Source organism: Ostrea edulis, chromosome 4 (assembly GCF_947568905.1).
Source record: "Ostrea edulis chromosome 4, xbOstEdul1.1, whole genome shotgun sequence".
In the NCBI taxonomy this organism is placed as follows: Eukaryota; Metazoa; Mollusca; class Bivalvia; order Ostreida; family Ostreidae; genus Ostrea; species Ostrea edulis.
In genome coordinates, this window is record NC_079167.1 from 90,415,396 (window position 1) to 90,433,909 (window position 18,514).

Here is an 18,514-nt window from a genome sequence, read left to right on the forward strand (position 1 = left end):
TGTGGTTCTATACTGTATATAACATATTGTAAGATCTATAACAATGTGGTTCTATACTGTGTATAATATTGTAAGATATATAACAATGTGGTTCTGTACTGTGTATAACATTGTAAGATCTATAACAATGTGGTTCTATACTGTATATAACATACTGTAAGGTATATAACAATGTGGTTCTGTACTGTATATAACATTGTAAGGTCTATAACAATATGGTTCTATACTGTATATAACATTGTAAGGTCTTTAACAATGTGGTTCTATACTGTGTATAACGTAGTGTAAGGTCTATAACAATGTGGTTCTATACTGTATATAACATAGTGTAAGGTCTATAACAATGTGGTTCTATAATGTATATACCATATTATAAGGCAATAGATCTATAAATATGAGGTTCGATATATCCTTTAAAATAATACGCAATGATTGCCACTTTTTTAAAAAGCAAAATGCAATAATTTTGTACAGTGACAAAAGTTAATTGAGTTCAAGTTTTAAAGTACACGTACATGTTGAATTGTCGGTCGGATGTCTCATGGCTCGGAATGTCAATGTCGCGACTAGAAATAGAAAATGATCCATTAATTTTTGTTGACTTTCAAAACAACTCTGTAAGACTGGCAATAGATACATTCTGTAAGTGACAAATGTAGATGAGTAACTCTGCATGTACGTAGGAACATCTGACGCAAGGTTACCATTCACGCATGTCAACGCTGTTTTGATAAACACATACACTAGAGAGAGAGAGAGAGAGAGAGAGAGAGAGAGAGAATTGTACGATGTATTAGTTGCTATATCAGAGAAAGAGAGAGAGAGAGAGAGAGAGAGAGAGCATTGGTTTGTACACGACTCTCATGCGTGAATCTTGTTTTTCTCCTTCAGATGGAATTTGCATGCTTTGGAAGCACCGGACCATGTACACTTGAAGCATGTGGGTAGTAGAGACCGGGTGTGTTAATTTAGTGCTTTGTGTACAAAGCACTCATTTTTCAGTCTGCCCCCGCAGTTAACCGTTATACCCTGTTTTGTCTACCAAATGTGGGAGTGATCATAAGTTAACACAATACCCGCTAAATGTACCTAACGGTCGACTGATAATTCTTTTACCACATACACAAAACCACCAACGCAGCACTGGCAACACCCTTCATTTAAATTAAGAACGCGTCTAACGTAAGCTACAAAGGCTGTGTATGTTCATTTTGTTTACTAAGATATAATTATATAATACTTTGACGGTGCAATTCAAAGTTTTCCAGGGTACTAGACAGGAAATAGTTTATACGTCCATGCAGTGGAAGATTAAAATCTAAAATAAACATGTTGACTTCGCAAAGCAGATGAAAAACAATAAACATGTACGATCATCCAGTAGGATAGAAGGGAGTGGATTGCGGGTCGTGATGTGGACCGTGACTGGAGGAGAATGGACCGTGACTGGAGGGGAATGGACCGTGGCTGGAGGGATCGACAGGACAGTTGATTATCTATTACATGTAAATGGATAATGACGGCATTTTAACCATTTAAGTTTTAGGAAATTCATATATTATTAGTCTTACAGGGCAGAAACCATATTTTACTAAATATTCATGAACAGCCTTGGCGTTTTACCCCTGACCTGAAAAACTAAGGGGCCAATAGTTCATTTCAGTCGTGACGTTCGATCAGAACAGACTTGCTCCATATTAAACCTGATAGTTTCAATAGAGAGACGTGTTGTTTGTCATCAGTTTTTGTAGTTTAGGTTTAGTGCTAATTTACTTTTCTATGAAAATATTCTATCGTCCTGAGGAAAAGACAGGTCGTCCCGAAAAATTAACAATTTACTGTTGTCCATGTCTTTGGTCATTTTAGTGCTTTTTATTTCCGTATTTATTTGTCCTCGCATCTTCTATTAGATCCGACATTTTGGATGCTAAATATCATAAAGCCAGTTGAGTATACTCAATAGTTTCTTTAATTCTTCAGGATTTTATCATGATACACTCAGAAGAAGTTAGTAATCGAATATGCCCAATCGGCTTTGTGATTTAACATGTTTGTCTGTCCATTATTAGTCAGTTCATGTGTTTGGCCATAATTCTTTTTTTTTATTGAAACATGCCGAAGTTTATACAGTCGACCCTCGTCAGCTGAAACTCGATGGGACCGAGAAAAAACTTCCGAGATATCTGAAGGTTCCACATATCGAGGTTAAAATATATAGTAGCTGGGACTTCCAACTCACTTTGACATATCCAGGGTATCCGAGACAACGATATTCGAGATTCTGAAGTTCGACTGTACTTGGCGAAAGGTTTATCATGATCAGACTTTTTGTCGTGACAATGAATTTAAAAGTTCATTTGGCCAAGGTCACTAATAGAAAATTAGAGACAACTGCTTGGTTCATAACTTTAATTGTAAAGGCGAGACATTTGAAGCTCATACCGGAAGTCCGTCTTTGTGCCTGACCTTGGGCCTCATATAAATTCAATCATTACCATTCCTGCGTCCTTGAAATTTGATGCATTGCTTGATCACTAAGGTTCACGCTTCACTACATTATTCCCATTTGAAAACGATATCTTGAGTATTCTCCTGTGACCTTGACATTTTACCTAATGAACTAACAAAAGTCATGCACTCTTTGAGTGAACCTTTCATTGCAAAAGGTCACATTATCAGACACACAATCTGGAAATCATAAATCTTAAACGTCGACATACACCCAGAGACTAGTTGTTGATATATTTGTCTTTAAAAGCTCATCAAAAACTAGCAATTTTTATGTCAAAATACTTTAATAAATTAACAGTAAAATGTCATGTTTGTGATGTCATAGATTCCTATTCTATTTTGATCAAATTGAGAATAACATCTGCATTACATTGAAATTTTCGCACAAAATACATTAATCAAATTTTGAAACTATTCCTTGGTGGGCAAAAGGAGCCCTTAACATACTTAGTCTTTTGGCTAAATCGTTGTTCCAATGAAAATTTTTAAAAGTGCATGTACCTCTTAATGTATATATAGATAGATAAAAGTAAGTGGGTGTATTTGTGTGGTAGGGAAAATGTAAGCTTGTAGAAAACAATAGACATAGCCTGACTTGTTATGTAATAATCTGACACAGGAATGCATATCAATATTCCCCCCTTCAATGTCTGTAAAAGATACCCCTGATGATTTATGAAATGCGTCAAGTTACACACTTTGTACATGATATGTAATAAAATCAATAAAGAAGGAAAGGAATATCATAAAAACCAGGAAATGCTTGGATTCACAGCAAAAATCAGCCATCTGAGACCATCGTGTTGTGAAATTATTTTATTAGCACTATTAAACATAAACTTACAAAGAACGAATCATGTGCAACAAGAAACTTTAAAGTCACTGAAGATGATTGATCACAAATCCTGCACAATCGCTAACTTTCTTGGGATCCAGTCGAGTTTGCATTGGGATGATAAGATCCTGCAAGTCTAAAGATTTGGCCAGGACTTTAGTTTCCTGGTCATTTGAAATCAGAGTCCCTAAACAGACCAGCAGTCTGAACTCCGCCTCAGGGTCCATGGGGTTCTCTAGTACACTGGCCACCGCCAACAAGCACTGAGACTTCCCCTCTTCGTCCACTCTATCCTGTAAGCTAATGGAATAATTCAATAACAATGTTGCTAAGGCGATCTGGACATTCTTGTTTGCGGTCAGTCTGCAGTTCAGTGCTTGAGTTATGATTTGATCTCTTTGTGATAGTAGTAGCTGTCGTCCATTCTCATGATGAAAACAGTTCACTAAAATCCTAAGAGTCAGCATCTGCGTTGGTACTGGGGCGTCGGAGGTCAGGAACTGGAGCCGATGGGGAAGAAATCCGTCCCGGGAACACATGTGTTCACAAACTTTCTGATTCAGGAGACTCACTCGAAGAACATCCAGTCCGGGGAATATGTACTCTGAAGATAACAATTGCAGTTCAATACACCATGTCTGATGAAATCTACACTAGAAACATACAACTGAACAGGATATGAAAAACTAGATTTGATTTGAACATATCTTACTGTATAAATATACAAAGGGATTAGTTACAAGTTCTAGATTTGATTTGAACATATCTTATTGTATAAATATACAAAGGGATTAGTTACAAGTTCTAGCAACTTAAGAAAACCTTTCCCACTACTAGATGTGTTGAGTAAGAGCAACATGAATGCCCACACCAAAAGGCCATAACTTTGCCAAGTATTTCACTTGCATATTTTCATAATATATCTATATCCCAAATTTCAATTCAAGATGTCCATACATGACTGAGAAAATGAGCAGAAATTGAACTGATGTAAAAATTCTAAGTCTAATGCAATCTAATAAGTCTTTGCACAATTCTGCCAAATATTTTTTTTACCAGGCCCAAACACAAACTTGACATGTGTAGTTCCACAACATATCAACATGTAAAATAGTTAGAAATTTCCTCAGTCCAAGGGGCACAACTCTGTCCAAAATTATTGAACCAGAAACTAATGTATCTACATGTAAGTACCAAATTTCAGGTGAATATGTACATCTATGAGCAGAAACTAAATTATGATGGGAGGACGGAAGCAGGTAACACTATATGCCCCAAACCTTTCATGGTGGGGCATAAAAAAAGTTTATGGCAAACTTGTATGAAGCTGGTAATTTTTTGCACATTTTCAACAATATTTTATATTTGAATGACAAGCTGTTAAAATACACAAACATGTACAGTTTGAAGAGAAAATTAATATACCTGCTGTGATATATTACCTGTTGGAATTTATTAGAATTATTTGCTCCATTTTGAGAAATTACATGATTTAATTTCTTGACATGCCCATTAAAAGTTCGTAATGTAGAATTTTGTTTGTTCCCGTCTCCTAGTATTTGCAAAGATATCATCATATAATGTGTCAAAAACAAAAATTGCATAAAAGTGTTTTAACATTTTGAAAATCATTTAAATATAAATGCAATGCTACATACATGTAAACAATAATCTAACTTTCCATCTAAAAATCTACTTGGGTGACACATGGTCTCAATGCAAAACTTACAAAGTGGAGCAAAAAAATAATTTCACATTAGTAATTTGGCACATGTATCATCATATTTCTTTTTAAGCTTGCAATTTCAAGGAAATTGCACCACTGAAAACACCAAACAACATTTCCCATATTAACACAAAAGAAGAGAATTTGTTTACAGCATGTAGTCTTATCAAAACTCATTAATCATTTCATGTTAAACATGAAACAAGCAATATTTTAGAAACATATATAAGTGGACAAGACTTGGTCTACAGACTAGCCTTTATTCTTTGACCTGAAAATCAATAGGGGTCATCTACTCTCTAGGGTCAACAACTGTACCAAGTTTGGTAACTCAAGCAAGGGGCTCTTTAGATATCGAGTAAAGGGTTCCTTAGACACCGAGGAAGGGGCTCTAAAGATATTGAGTAAAGGGTTCTTTAGATATTGAGCAAGGGGCTCTTTAGATATTGAGTAAAGGGGTCTTTAGATATTGAGCAAGGGGCTCTTTAGATATCGAGTAAAGGGGTCTTTAGAGTAGACAAGACTTGTTAACAGAGCAAGAGTCCAACTTACCGATCCAGTTTTTCAAAGGGAGGCAGAAAAAGGTGTTTTTTTTTCATTTAAAGAAAAGACTGGTTGCTTAATGAATATAGAATTCTGAAGATTGTGAGATTGATTGCCAAGTTTGGATCAAATGCAATACTGTATTTGGTTACTAAATATAAATCAAATGTAATACTCGATTTGCTTACTAAATTTAAATCAAATGCAATACTGTATTTGGTTACTAAATTTAAATCAAATGCAATAATGGATTTGCTTTACTAAATTTAAATCAAATGCAATACTGTATTTGGTTACTAAATTTAAATACTGGATCACCTTTGGGCCACATTAAGACTTTGTTCATTACTGCTATGTGGGTCTCTGAAATGTTTTTAGCCTCCATTAGAGTCTGCAGGAGATCAAAATCTGAGGCAGCTAGCTGGTTCTCTGTCCCAATCTTCTCATTAAACTCCTTCAACTTGTCTAGAAAGTAAACATTGAGACATGAAAGTAAATCATATAAGTGGGTCAAATTTGCTTTGAATTTGCAAAAAATACTGAATGATTTACAAGGAATGTAAGAAGTAGAAATGAATGCATCGCAGTAGGTGATGGACATACTGATTATTTGAACAGGGTTGGCAGTTTCAAACGCGATGTAGGTCTTCTGAGGAAAGTAAGTATTATTGGCCAGATTGACGTGTACACCTTGGGGCTGGTATCTTCCTGATCCTGAAGGTAAATAAAAGTTTGAATCAATAATTATACACATACATGGGTACACTTATAGAGGTAAACTTCGATATCTTGAACTTGTTAGGACTGAAGAAAAACTTTGAGATATCCAAGGGTTTGAGAAATCGAAGTTAATGAATTTGCCACCAATACTGGGTAATGTTGCATGTTTTATTTGACAGGTAAATAAACACACCTTTTAAAAGAGGTAAAAGTTTTAGTTTGAAGTTAAGGATTTTTTAAAATACGTTTGCATTTGCATGTATATTATATATCTATTACTTTATTTGATACTGCAACACTTACATTTTACAAATTTCGGTTGTTTATCATAGTGATAATCAGTTATCACGTTCGGTTCAGTATTTCTGATACCCGGATTTGTGTTACGCTTTGTAAATGATAAACCGATCACTGTAATAATGACGAAGACGGAAACGGAAAACATCGCTGCCTTGGATTCTGTGTCTTTTTCGACTTCTGTTATAGCCTGGAACTTTGTTTTGATTGTATGAACTTTAAGATTCCTTTTTATATCACTGCCAGATAATCCAACTATCCCCCGGGTTGGATACTGGGTCCTTCGTTACACGTAGATTGCTTATCAGATACTGAAGACTTTGAAATTCGGTGCTGATATTTATACTAAAAAATAAGGTCTTTTAATGTTTAATTCTTGATTTCTTTATCACTTTGATGTGTTTAGTGTTTACTTTGACTTGTAATAGCATGTGTAAACGTGTATTACGACAAAATTAAATTCCTATTTCAGTACTCGTCCCCAAGCTGCTTGTTGAATTATCGTGTCATCTTACATATAAGTGTGCATTTCATGATCACCTCCAAACACAAAATCTGCATAATTAGATAAAGCTCCCAAATCAACAGCTTGGGGCTAATAAGGCGTGATTATCGGCAATGGTTCCATGAAGCCTGTGCTAGGCCTAACAGAAACGTCCAACAGACTGTAAAATTAGCATAACGGGATGATTGTGTACTTCGAGTGTGAAGTCAATGAAGCAAGGAACTCCTTGGACTTGAGATTACGCATGTGATTTTAGCACTTGGGACAGTAACTGTAAATCTACTTTGAGATAAGCCAAGTATTCGAGATTTTCATGTTCGAGGTACTGGTGTTTTTTTTTAAAAATCATGAATATAAGTGAAACTGGGCGGGACTGTTGACTCACTTTGAGACATCTGTGGTATTCGACATATCGATGTTCGAGATACCAAAGTTTACCTGTATTACAGATAAACTGCACCAACAAACATTCGAGAATTCCTAAACAGGTAACTGAACTAAGCACTGTTTAAGAAAAAAAATAATAACATAAAACAATGAATGTGAAACTGGTAGAATTGGTACAGGCATTCAAGATTTGGTTCAAGTTTGTCCTGTGTATCAGTCTACAGGCTTCCATGTAATGAAGAATAGCAAGCACCCAGAACAATCCTTACCTGTAAATGGATCTGACCCTGAGGATGATGGCTGAGGTGGCGGTCCCCCGGGGATATAACGACCCCCTCCAGTAAACGGATCAGTTCCTGAGGGTGGGGCCTGGGTCATACTGGATTGTGAACCAGGAACATGTCTGCTCCCACCTACAAACACACAAACCGCAATTCTAATCTCAAAAGTGAAAGTCGAAAGGAAAATCATATTCTAATTCACCTATCTAAATCTGCTCACTTACATGACACAGGAACAATAAAACAGTCATTCCCATTATCAGCTGTGTCTAGAAAGCCATCAATCTACTGAGCATTTTAACTGCTGACCTGTGAATGGGTCCACATATCCTGAACTCTGTTGCCCTAGTGTCACACCTTTGGTGTTGTCTATGATGAAGTTGGCGACTTGATCTAGAAACAACTGACTTAGACTATTCTTCTCCAGAAACCTCTGTGCAGCAAACCATGGATCCTCGGTAATATTGAAGGGGAGCTTCAGAGGGGGCTTTCCATCTTCTATGTCTACACTAAACACGTAGTCATACTCCTGAAAACACACAACTAAACGGTAAAACAAAACCAGAGATATTTTGACAATCAAATTAAAAAGTCCAGAAATATCATTTTTACATGGACTGAGGGAGACAACTCATACACTATTTATTTCATACATTCCACAGGGATGTTTAATCAAGCTAGGTTCTAACATTTTTTCCATTATAATGCAACCTCTTGGAATACTTTTCAAAGTTTGAAATGTATTATACTGGGTTTTTCTTTAAAATCTTAATCACCACTAGGGACCTCTTACTTGGAATTTTAACTATCCGATGATACCTTTTCCCTTTCCTTTATTTCATGGTTAGAATTTTTTTTTATCAACTGCACCTTTTCCTCTCTATCTCTAACCTTTTCATTTTAACATCACTGGATTCTCTTGCAATTTATTCCCTGTAATTCCAACGACACACTGGAACCTCTTATCTTTCCTTTAAAAAGACATTCCTGGTCCACTGGTGCCTCTTACCTTTTCATTTTAACCATTCATGAAAGCCTCTCACCTTTCCTTCGTATAAAGTTTTCCCCGAGGTCTGTTGAGTTCCCCCGCTGGAGCCCACGACGTCTCCGACCTTCGTCCACTCCTGTTTGGTGGAGTCCCACTGGTGTAGCTCCGCCTTAGGTCCTCGTCTGATGATCTTCTGCTGTCCGTCTTTGTTACCTACAGAATCAATATACAGTCTGTAATAAAAGTGTTCAAAGCAGCACAATCAAACAATTAAAACAGTCAAATGAGCTGAACAGTGTATTTCATAGACAGTGTATCACATGAATGTCTTTTGACACTGTCTTCAGGCAAAAACTGTTTGATTCATTCAATGTGCATTTACTAAAGGACAACCTAACCCAGTCTCTTAATTTATTCAGGAAACCAAATTCAATAAATCAGTCTTCTCTATAAAACTTATACCTGAAAGAAATCTCCTTGTTTGGACCAGGAACTTAACAAGCTCTTTTGCATTTTCTCTACAATAGCCTTCACCTGTTTCAGTAATTGTGTACCTATGTCAATAATCTGACTGTTGTTGTACCTGGGGTCAGCAGGACTTCTGGTCCCGGCAGGTCCTCCAGTTTTACGTCCCCTAACTGTTTGGGGACAGCAGTGGCTGCGACCTGCTCTTCAAATGACCTCTGTTCCTCCTCAGGTGCCATCCTTTCTGCCCTTGTGGTAAACACTCTGATAACACCATCACTGAAGTAACAAGAGATGTTTGTAAAACACATATGGCCCCCATGGTGCAAAATTGAAAAGGGTTATACACACACACATCATTTAATTGAGAGTAGTATCATCAATTCAAAATATTGAGCAGGCAATATCTTCCTATGTCAAGAGTGGATTGACCATGTGACCTAAAAATCAATAGGGGTCATCAACTCCTGAAGATGTACCAGTGTACCAAGTTTGATGTCTGTCAAGCAAAGGGTTCTCAAGATATTGAGCAGACAGTATATTCCTATGTACAGTTTAACCCTTGACCTTTGACCACGCGACCTCAAAATCAATAGGTGTCATCTTCTCCTGAAGATGTACCAGTGTATTAAGTTTAATGTCTGTCAAGCAAAGGGTTCTCAAGATATGGAGCAGACAGTATATTCCAATGTCCAGTTTGACCCTTGACCTTTGACCATGTGATCTGAAAATCAATAGGGGTCGTCTTCTCCTGAAGACGTACCAGTGTACCACGTTTGATGTCTGTCAAGCAAAGGGTTCTCAAGATATTAAACGGACAGTATATTCCTATGTCCAGTTTGACCCTTGACTTTTAAACATGTGACCTCAAAATAAATAGGGGTAATTTTCTCCTGAAGATGTACCAGTGTACCAAGTTTGATGTCTGTCAAGCGAAGGGTTCTCAAAATATTGAACGGACAGTATATTCCTGTCTAGTTTGACCCTTGACCTTTGACCATGTGACCTCAAAATCAATGGGGGTCATCTTCTTCTGAAGATGTACTGGCATACCAAGTTTGATGTCTGTCAAGAAAAGGGTTCTCTAGACATTGAATGGTCAGTATATTCCTATGCCCAGTTTGACCCTTGACCTTTGACCATATGACCTCAAAATCAATAGGGGTCATCTACTCCTTAGGATGTACCAGTGTGCCAAGTTTGATGTCTTTCAAGCAAAGGGTTCTCAAGATATTGAGCGGACATTATATTCCTATGTCCAGAGTAGATTGACCCTTGACCTTTTGACCTGAAAAACAATAGGGATCCTCTTCTACTCATAACTAACCCACATATGAAATATCATTATCATCAAGTGAATGGTTCTCAAGATATTGAGCGGACAGCACATGGTCTACAGACCGACCGACCGACAGACAGACCGACCGACAGGTGCAAAACAATATGCCCCCTCTTTTTCAAAGGGGGGCATAATAAAGTATGCTACATGTATCTGCAATCACTGTCTTATGTTGAGACCTCATTCTGACCATACTGATAGATTTTACATAACTAAATAATGAAGGGTAAATGCTGTATGGAAATTCCATACATTCCCATCTTCCTTACATAGCTGCCATGCTACTTTAAATCATATCGAACAAAAATTCTACAAAATTTCTACCAGAGTTGCAAACTCAATGAAATAATCAGTCAGCCTTAGGGCTGGCTACACTCAAAAGTTGCCAGCCCTGTTCAAAATCTGTCAGTCCTCATTTTTCAGTTTTGTGATGCTTATCAATATATGTGCATAACTCCATTAATTAATTCCATTTGTGCAAGCAGTCATTTGTGTTGTACAATGACTTTTAAAATTAGCCTGACCGCCGGGCCATAATGAAATTTTCCTCCCTGCCCGCCTGAGAAATAGAACATCTCGGGCAGTCAGGCGGGCTGTAATTCCCAACCCTGGCTCCTTACCTAGCTGCTGACACAATGTCCCCATTGCCTGGAATGACACAGACTGCCCACACAGACTGGGCAGGGTGGGCAATGGTCTGTACACACTTCCCATCCCTCCAAATCCTCATTGTGCGGTCCTCACCCCCACTGATAAAGTCCTGACCATTAGGCAATACAGCTAAACTGTACACAAAGTTCTCATGCCCATAGCAAATCTGTAAACAGTCGCCCGACATGGACCATCGACGGATTGTGGCATCATTGGAGCAGGAAATGAACTCAGTGGAATTCAGTACTGCTAGTCCTCTCACACAGTCTTCATGTCCTGATCAGGTAAGAACAATATTTTGTAGGATTAGAGAAACTTTATGTCTATTAGACCTAAATCAACAATTGTGTGAAGTAATGTTAATCCACAGATTATTAGGGCTGAAACAATTCACCGAAATATTGATACCGTTCAATATAAACGCTTGATTCAAAGTTTGATTCATCGCCTCGATCTTCGGTTCGATACATTTAATAAAAACGGGTTCAGTAAAATACATCAGGCCTGGCCTGTACTTGTTATTTTTACCTGCATGAGGGACAAAATAGTGTCGAATAAAGCTCAGAATGTTGTTTGCCTTGAGGTTGACGAAAATAATAATGAACTTTATCAGTTTAAACTACAGAGCCAACAGATATCTTACCGTTAGGCAGTTTGGAAACATTTTGCTTTTAAAATTAAGATTTTGATTCTTGGTAATTAATATTTTCTTCGATGTTATTATTGGTTTCTTCTGTAAATTGTATTGTATTGAAAATATTGAATCGTGGCATAAGTATTGTAATATGTATCGTATCGTGAAGGGGGCATATCGTTTCAGCCCTACTATGAGGTTATCATTTGCATCCAACATCTTTTAATAATACTGAACAAAAATTATCTGTATAGGGGTTAAGGAGGTACTCTACATTGTCATAATGGCTGACTTCCTTTTAAAACATGGATGAAAATATGAATATCAGCAATATTTGTCTATTCATTTAAAAATTATTTGCCTAGCTGAGTAGCTCGGTAGGTTAGCATGTCGATTACTGAACTGTAGATCGTGTGTTCGAGTCCAGCAGGGGTTTTAAATTTTTCTCAGATTGCTTTCAACTAAAACTGCATTTTTTGTCTAAATAAAGTAAATTTGAAAGTTTTCAATTTCAAAATATTGTTGTACATATCCTCCACTTTTCATCCATATCAAATTTCTCTGGTGTAGCATACCTCCTTAATGTGATTAGGATCGCATTAATGAATCAGCTGATTTTAAAATGGTGCACAGCTGTAAGCTCTACAGGTTTCTATAATTCATGTCAGTTAGTCAGTTCTGGCTTCAAGGTAAAATTTTGCATCAAAAAAATAAAAATAAAAATGTAAGCATTTTCACAAGTTTTTGAATTCTTTTTTGTGGTAATGATAAATTTTATTCTATAAACAAAGGCAAATATTATGCAATCTGATTAAAAGCAGATCCTAAGATCCACTCACTTAGATCGCTACACTAGCGATCTAAGTGAACGGATCTTAGGATTTGATTTTAATCAGATTGAATATTATGGAGGCTATTCTATGTTATGTACCAGTAAATCTGTTCTTCTCATACAAAATTCATAATAAATCGCTGAAAGAATCCATTGTACAGATATAGCAAATTACAGATAGATATAACTGTATTTTCAAAGGTCCCCAGGAACTTGCTGTAACGGATTTTACTATACATTTTCTACAACCTAAATGCAAATATACCTGTAAATGTCTTTTCACACCTGCCAGCCTTCCACAATTTGATGGTTTTATCAGCAGATCCTGTCAACATGTAGCCCTGCTCTGGCATAATCCCCACAGCCCAAACTGCTGCTTGGTGTCCTGATTAAAAAAATCACCACTGATTCAATAATCATAAATATTATCTACAATGTCATGTATGGACACAGTGTTCGCTGATCAATGTTGGAAACTCTTGTGTAAAAAATACACGATACTACACAAATCTAGAAAATACATTGAATCATTATAGATTTTATGAATGGATGTATATAATTGAAAAAATGGGTGCAATACCTTTCAAAGTCATCACACATTTTTGGTTTAACCAGACTCTTGCAGTTTTATCCCATGATCCACTCAGCAGTGTTCCAAATTTTCCAGCAGCCAGTGTACAGACTACATGTAGAAAGCACATCATACACTGTATGTCAAACTTAACAGTAGCCAGCAGACTACACACAGAAAACAGATCATACACTGTATGTCAAACTTGACAGTAGCCAGCAGACTACACACAGAAAACAGATCATACACTGTATGTCAAACTTAACAGTAGCCAGCAGACTACATACAGAAAACAGATCATACACTGTATGTCAAACTTGACAGTAGCCAGCAGACTACACACAGAAAACAGATCATACACTGTATGTCAAACTTAACAGTAGCCAGCAGACTACATACAGAAAACAGATCATACACTGTATGTCAAACTTAACAGTGGCCAGCAGACTACACACAGAAAACAGATCATACACTGTATGTCAAACTTAACAGTGGCCAGCAGACTACATACAGAAAACAGATCATACACTGATGTCAAACTTAACAGTAGCCAGCAGACTACACACAGAAAACAGATCATACACTGTATGTCAAACTTAACAGTGGCCAGCAGACTACACACAGAAAACAGATCATACACTGTATGTCAAACTTAACAGTAGCCAGAATGCAAACTACATACAGAAAATGGATCATATGTACAACCTACCCCCGGAAGTCATGATTTTTACAAATTTTACAAACTTGAATCTCACTATGTCAGAAAGCTTTCATGTAAATTTCAGCTATCCTGGCCCAGTGTTTCTCGAGAAGATTTCAAATTACCTCATCCTATTTTACATTTTTGTAATTATCTCCCCTTTGAAGGGACATTGCCATTCATTTGATCAAACTTGAATCCCCTTCACCCAAGGATGCTTTGTGCCAAGTTTGGTTGAAATTGGGCTATTGGTTCTGGAGAAGAAGATGCATTGCAACAGAGTTCAAAATATTGATAAAAAACCTGAATATGGAACATATACATGTGCTGCTCATCTGTTGGGATGCACATATCCTGACAATACAGAGATTCTACATCCGTAACAGGAAAAAGAAGAAAAACAGCAATGTACAAAATTTTCTGTATTTCTAAGATGATACCTGTGCCCTCATGTCCTGTGAGTTTGAAGACCGGTTCTGCTGAGTTTGGTGTGTAGCCTAGGATGGTGTTATCATGACTGCCAGTAACCAGGAGGCCCTGTTCATAGGAGGTGTCAGGGGGCATAACACACACAGCTGACACAAAATTACTGTGACCCCTCATCAGCTGACCCGCATGAAACCCTGGGTCCATACTGCAATACAAAATAATTAAAGCTTTTTTGATAAACATATATTTGTACAATGTAATTGAGATTAGGTGCCTATTCTTTTATAAACCAGTAACCATGGTAACTGGAGTGAAATGATTAAATCGATAATTATCACAACAAGACAACATTTCTAACTACATATGACATAGGTATTACAAATTGTGTTTGTTTACATGAAAAAGTCAAGTTGTACATGAACATGCTCCACACATGCTAAGCTAATGATGTTTCATGTGTATTTTAAGAGGTAAATAACATCATTTATTCCTGTTATGTGTGAATAAAATTAAAGTTTTTCATAAGATTTCGCTTTAGCGATCAAAAGCTAAAAATAAATAGCTCATGCAGCATGTTTCCATCAGAAGCAGTAAATAAAGTAATCACAGTGTTAGAATACAGAGTAGACATGTCTATAGTTAACCACAGCTATGTCTCTTGGCCACCATCTTGTGATGAAAAATTAACTTTTCCCTTCTTTACACAACCAATACACCTAGTATCAACCAGTAAATTATCCCCCTTTGCAGGGTCAGCCAAAGGTCTATTGGTGAATAGATAAGTTTTTTTTATCTTTACCCTATCAAATTTAAGAGGTTACAACTGATTTGTAACTAATAATTAAGTTTTCATACAAGTTTATGGGTTGTCCCACTCTGGGGCATTATTGTAGACTACTAGTTGACTGCAATTGATGAAAAAATGACAAATGTCAAAGCCAGAGATAAAAAAAATTACATTTAGGCCAACATAGGGAACAAAGATTTGTTCACCGCAAAAGGACAGACAAGGACAGGCAACGAAATTAAGGGGAAATACTCACTAAATGTGAGTTAAAAATTTAAATTGCAGCTGAAAAATCACAAGTGGTTGTAATTTTTTTGCGAGTGAAAAAAAGATCTTTTTCCCAGATTTCCTCGGTTTATTGACTGTACTTTGAAGTTTACAATAATTTCATCTTGTGCATAGATACGCTTTACAGAATGATTATAAACATATTAAAAAAGTAAACATGGATCAAATTAATAACTAAGACCAAGGTCATATAGTCAAACACTGTGAGTTACATGTATTTGTAGTGCATTTTTCAACTAGATTTTTAAAAACAAGAGGCTCATGGGCCACATCGCTCACCTGAGTCACACCTTGCTCCATATTTAAAGATTTTCCCTAAATATTTGTATGCAAAACTTTGATCCCCTATTGTGGCCCCATCCTAACCTCGGTAGTCGTGATTTTAACAAATTTGAATCTGCACTATGTCAGGAAGCTTTCATGTAAATTTGTACTTTCCTAGTCCAGTGGTTCTTGATCAGAAGATTTTTAAAGATTTTCCCTATATATTTGTATATAATACTTTGATCCCCTATTGTGGCCCCATTCTAAGCCCGAGGGTCACGATTTGAACAAACTTGAATCTCCACTATGTCAAGATGCTTTCTTGTAAATTTCAGCTTTTCTGGCCCAGTGGTTCTTAAGAAGATTTTAAATAACCCCACCCTATTTTTGTGATTATCTCTCCTTTGAAGGGGCTTGAATACCCATCATCCAAGGATAATTTGTACCAAGTTTGGTTGAAATTGGCTGAGTGGTTCTAAAGAAGTCGAAAATATGAAAAGTTTACAGACGGACGGACAAACGTCAGACAACGGGTGATCAGAAAAGCTCACTTAGTCTTGAGCTTTCAGCTTAGGTGAGCTAAGAAGTGAAATCATATTATACAAATGTATATTGAATCAGCATTCCCCCCCCCCCTTATATAACTGGTACCGATAAACGGTACCATTCCCAATGCCAAAAAACGTTGATTTTCCCCAATTTTGAGACTAAAAATTTCCAATTCACTTGCCAAAAAATAGAAAGCTGACAGTGACATCGTAATTTACTTAGTTTGAAATGTTGTACAAGTTAACTAAAATGTTCACTTCCGGTATTAAATTGAGAGTACAGATCATCATCGTTATGACAGTGTGCGTGTTGTATGGCTACAATTCTAGAATGAGTCTACGACGATTCCTGATGTCTCACAACAGCAAATATCACCGTAAAAAATTGTTTTGTCCTTTTCTTTTTTTCTTTTAGTTGAAATCATTTGCCGATACATTGGTAGAAATTCCCAATTTGTTCGATTTTGACATTATTTTTCCCAATTGAATAGATACCTGTACCAGTGGGTAGAGAAAAAACACTGAATTGACATTAACAGTCTTCAAGATTTCAAAGCATGTGATGTTGTTAATAGGTGGTAGATCTCTGGACAGTGAGTATGCCGTATAAATGTACCCTATGACCCTCACCATGCACCAATGATATATGTTGTCTGATACTTCATTAAAAGAACTCTTAATCGCATTTTTATCATTGCACTTTATTTTCATATATTTTGATATAGAAGCATGTTTGTTTTCTTAAATTTCTGAAAAAAGCAAATGAATAAAAAATGATAGTAAAAGCTCAATTTTGCTAGTTGGAAAATAATCCACTGGTGAAAAAAGTTTATTTCGATCACTGGAGGGATGCGATTTGCAGCTATAAGTGTTGATACATATTACTGCTGGATTTTATGAGTTCAGTATTAATCTATGTATTGCTCTATTTGGAGAAACACAACAATTGAAAGCAATTAATCTAAAATTACCATGAATATTGATTGAATCTATTAAATTCAGCATGGGGAAAAATTACTTTTCATTGCAAGATGGCAGTCATGGGACATAACTTGGGTTAACTGTTGTATTCTAACCAGGGACCTATACACTAGTTTAATATGTTTTACGGCGTGACCATGTTTGAGGATGAAGCAAAAAAGTTTTGGCATTAGTATCTATATCCAAAACAGGACAAAAATAACCTGAAGTTAGCACGCGGACGGAGCTGTATCAAAGCATCCTAATTTTGGACATTTGATCCGCCTATATATTGAACGCAATTGATTTAACGCAATTGATGTACACAGTACATTGTGACGTCATATTCAGCGTCGTTATTTAGCAAATTTACAAACATAGCATTTGAACCACAACAAAAAACGTGGCGTTAATCGTGGAGTGATTATATATGATTAAGAAAATAAGATTTACATGCTTTTACGGATTTTATGTGTAACATCTCAGAACGACGTGAACTAGGGTAGACGAGATTCAAAATGGAGGAATACATGTCCACACGCTAATATTCGAATTGACGTCATTGGTACCAAACTTTTCAAGTTCCATAAGTATGGTTTAATTTTTCATTATTTTCCTATATTTTCCTTTTAAACATGTATATACGTGTTCCCTATAGGGAGAGCTCCGCTCTCTATATAAGTTCATATTCTAATTATATGAGGTTCTTTCCCTAAAAACATGAAAGTTAGCAGTAGACCGAGTGAGTAGTTAGTCAGTGATGACAAAGCAAAACATATACAGTGAGAACAACGAAAAAATATACTCATTGGGTATCCAAACTCTCGCAGTGACATCTCTGGACCCGGAGATGATTCCATCATTGGGAAATAAAGTCGGAGAAACGGCCCGAACGTCTTTTTCATGTCCTACAATACAGCACCGAAGTTTGTATCCTTCTTCCATTTTTAGCAGAATGTCAAACCCGATTTTTTTCGAAATCATAACAAACAAGATTAAACACCAAGTATCACCAGTCCTATTACACATAAAATTAGATCTATATTGATACATATATTAAAACATATAAAACTGTACGTTCAGATACTTTGAAAAAAGCATTTCGGTCATTTCAGATCGGGCTCGACTGTAGCAGAAATTGGCCGGTTTCGATGATGAGTGGATAAAAATATAGAGCAATAAAATGACGTCATTAATTATGTAATTTATTCTTATTGTATTTTTCTGATTAATTATGCATGATTTTCTATCCA

The 18,514-nt window shown here is 36.4% G+C and overlaps 2 protein-coding genes across 5 annotated transcripts in view; one reads left to right on the forward strand and one right to left on the reverse strand.

The window, feature by feature from the left end:
- Positions 1 to 3,312: 3,312 nt before the first annotated feature.
- LOC125668462 (phospholipase A-2-activating protein-like) lies at positions 3,313 to 18,391 on the reverse strand. The gene is made up of 12 exons (XM_048902668.2): positions 18,067 to 18,391; positions 14,426 to 14,619; positions 13,295 to 13,396; positions 12,980 to 13,099; positions 11,218 to 11,524; positions 9,377 to 9,537; positions 8,849 to 9,006; positions 8,115 to 8,334; positions 7,794 to 7,937; positions 6,219 to 6,329; positions 5,934 to 6,080; positions 3,313 to 3,950 (listed from the first exon to the last, which is right to left on the reverse strand). Exons 1-12 carry the CDS (start codon positions 18,312 to 18,314, stop codon positions 3,391 to 3,393), a joined length of 2,472 nt encoding a protein of 823 aa, XP_048758625.2. The 5' UTR covers positions 18,315 to 18,391; the 3' UTR covers positions 3,313 to 3,390.
- Positions 18,392 to 18,428: 37 nt separating this feature from the next.
- LOC125668461 (HMG domain-containing protein 4-like) overlaps positions 18,429 to 18,514 on the forward strand; it is a 19,449-nt gene continuing 19,363 nt past the window's right edge. For 3 of the 4 annotated variants that reach the window (XR_007367621.2, XM_048902666.2, XM_056164262.1), the window contains exon 1: positions 18,474 to 18,514. This exon is cut by the window's right edge and continues 197 nt beyond it. The gene's annotated coding sequence lies outside the window, so the exon portion shown is untranslated. The other variant, XM_048902663.2, reaches the window with a different exon arrangement.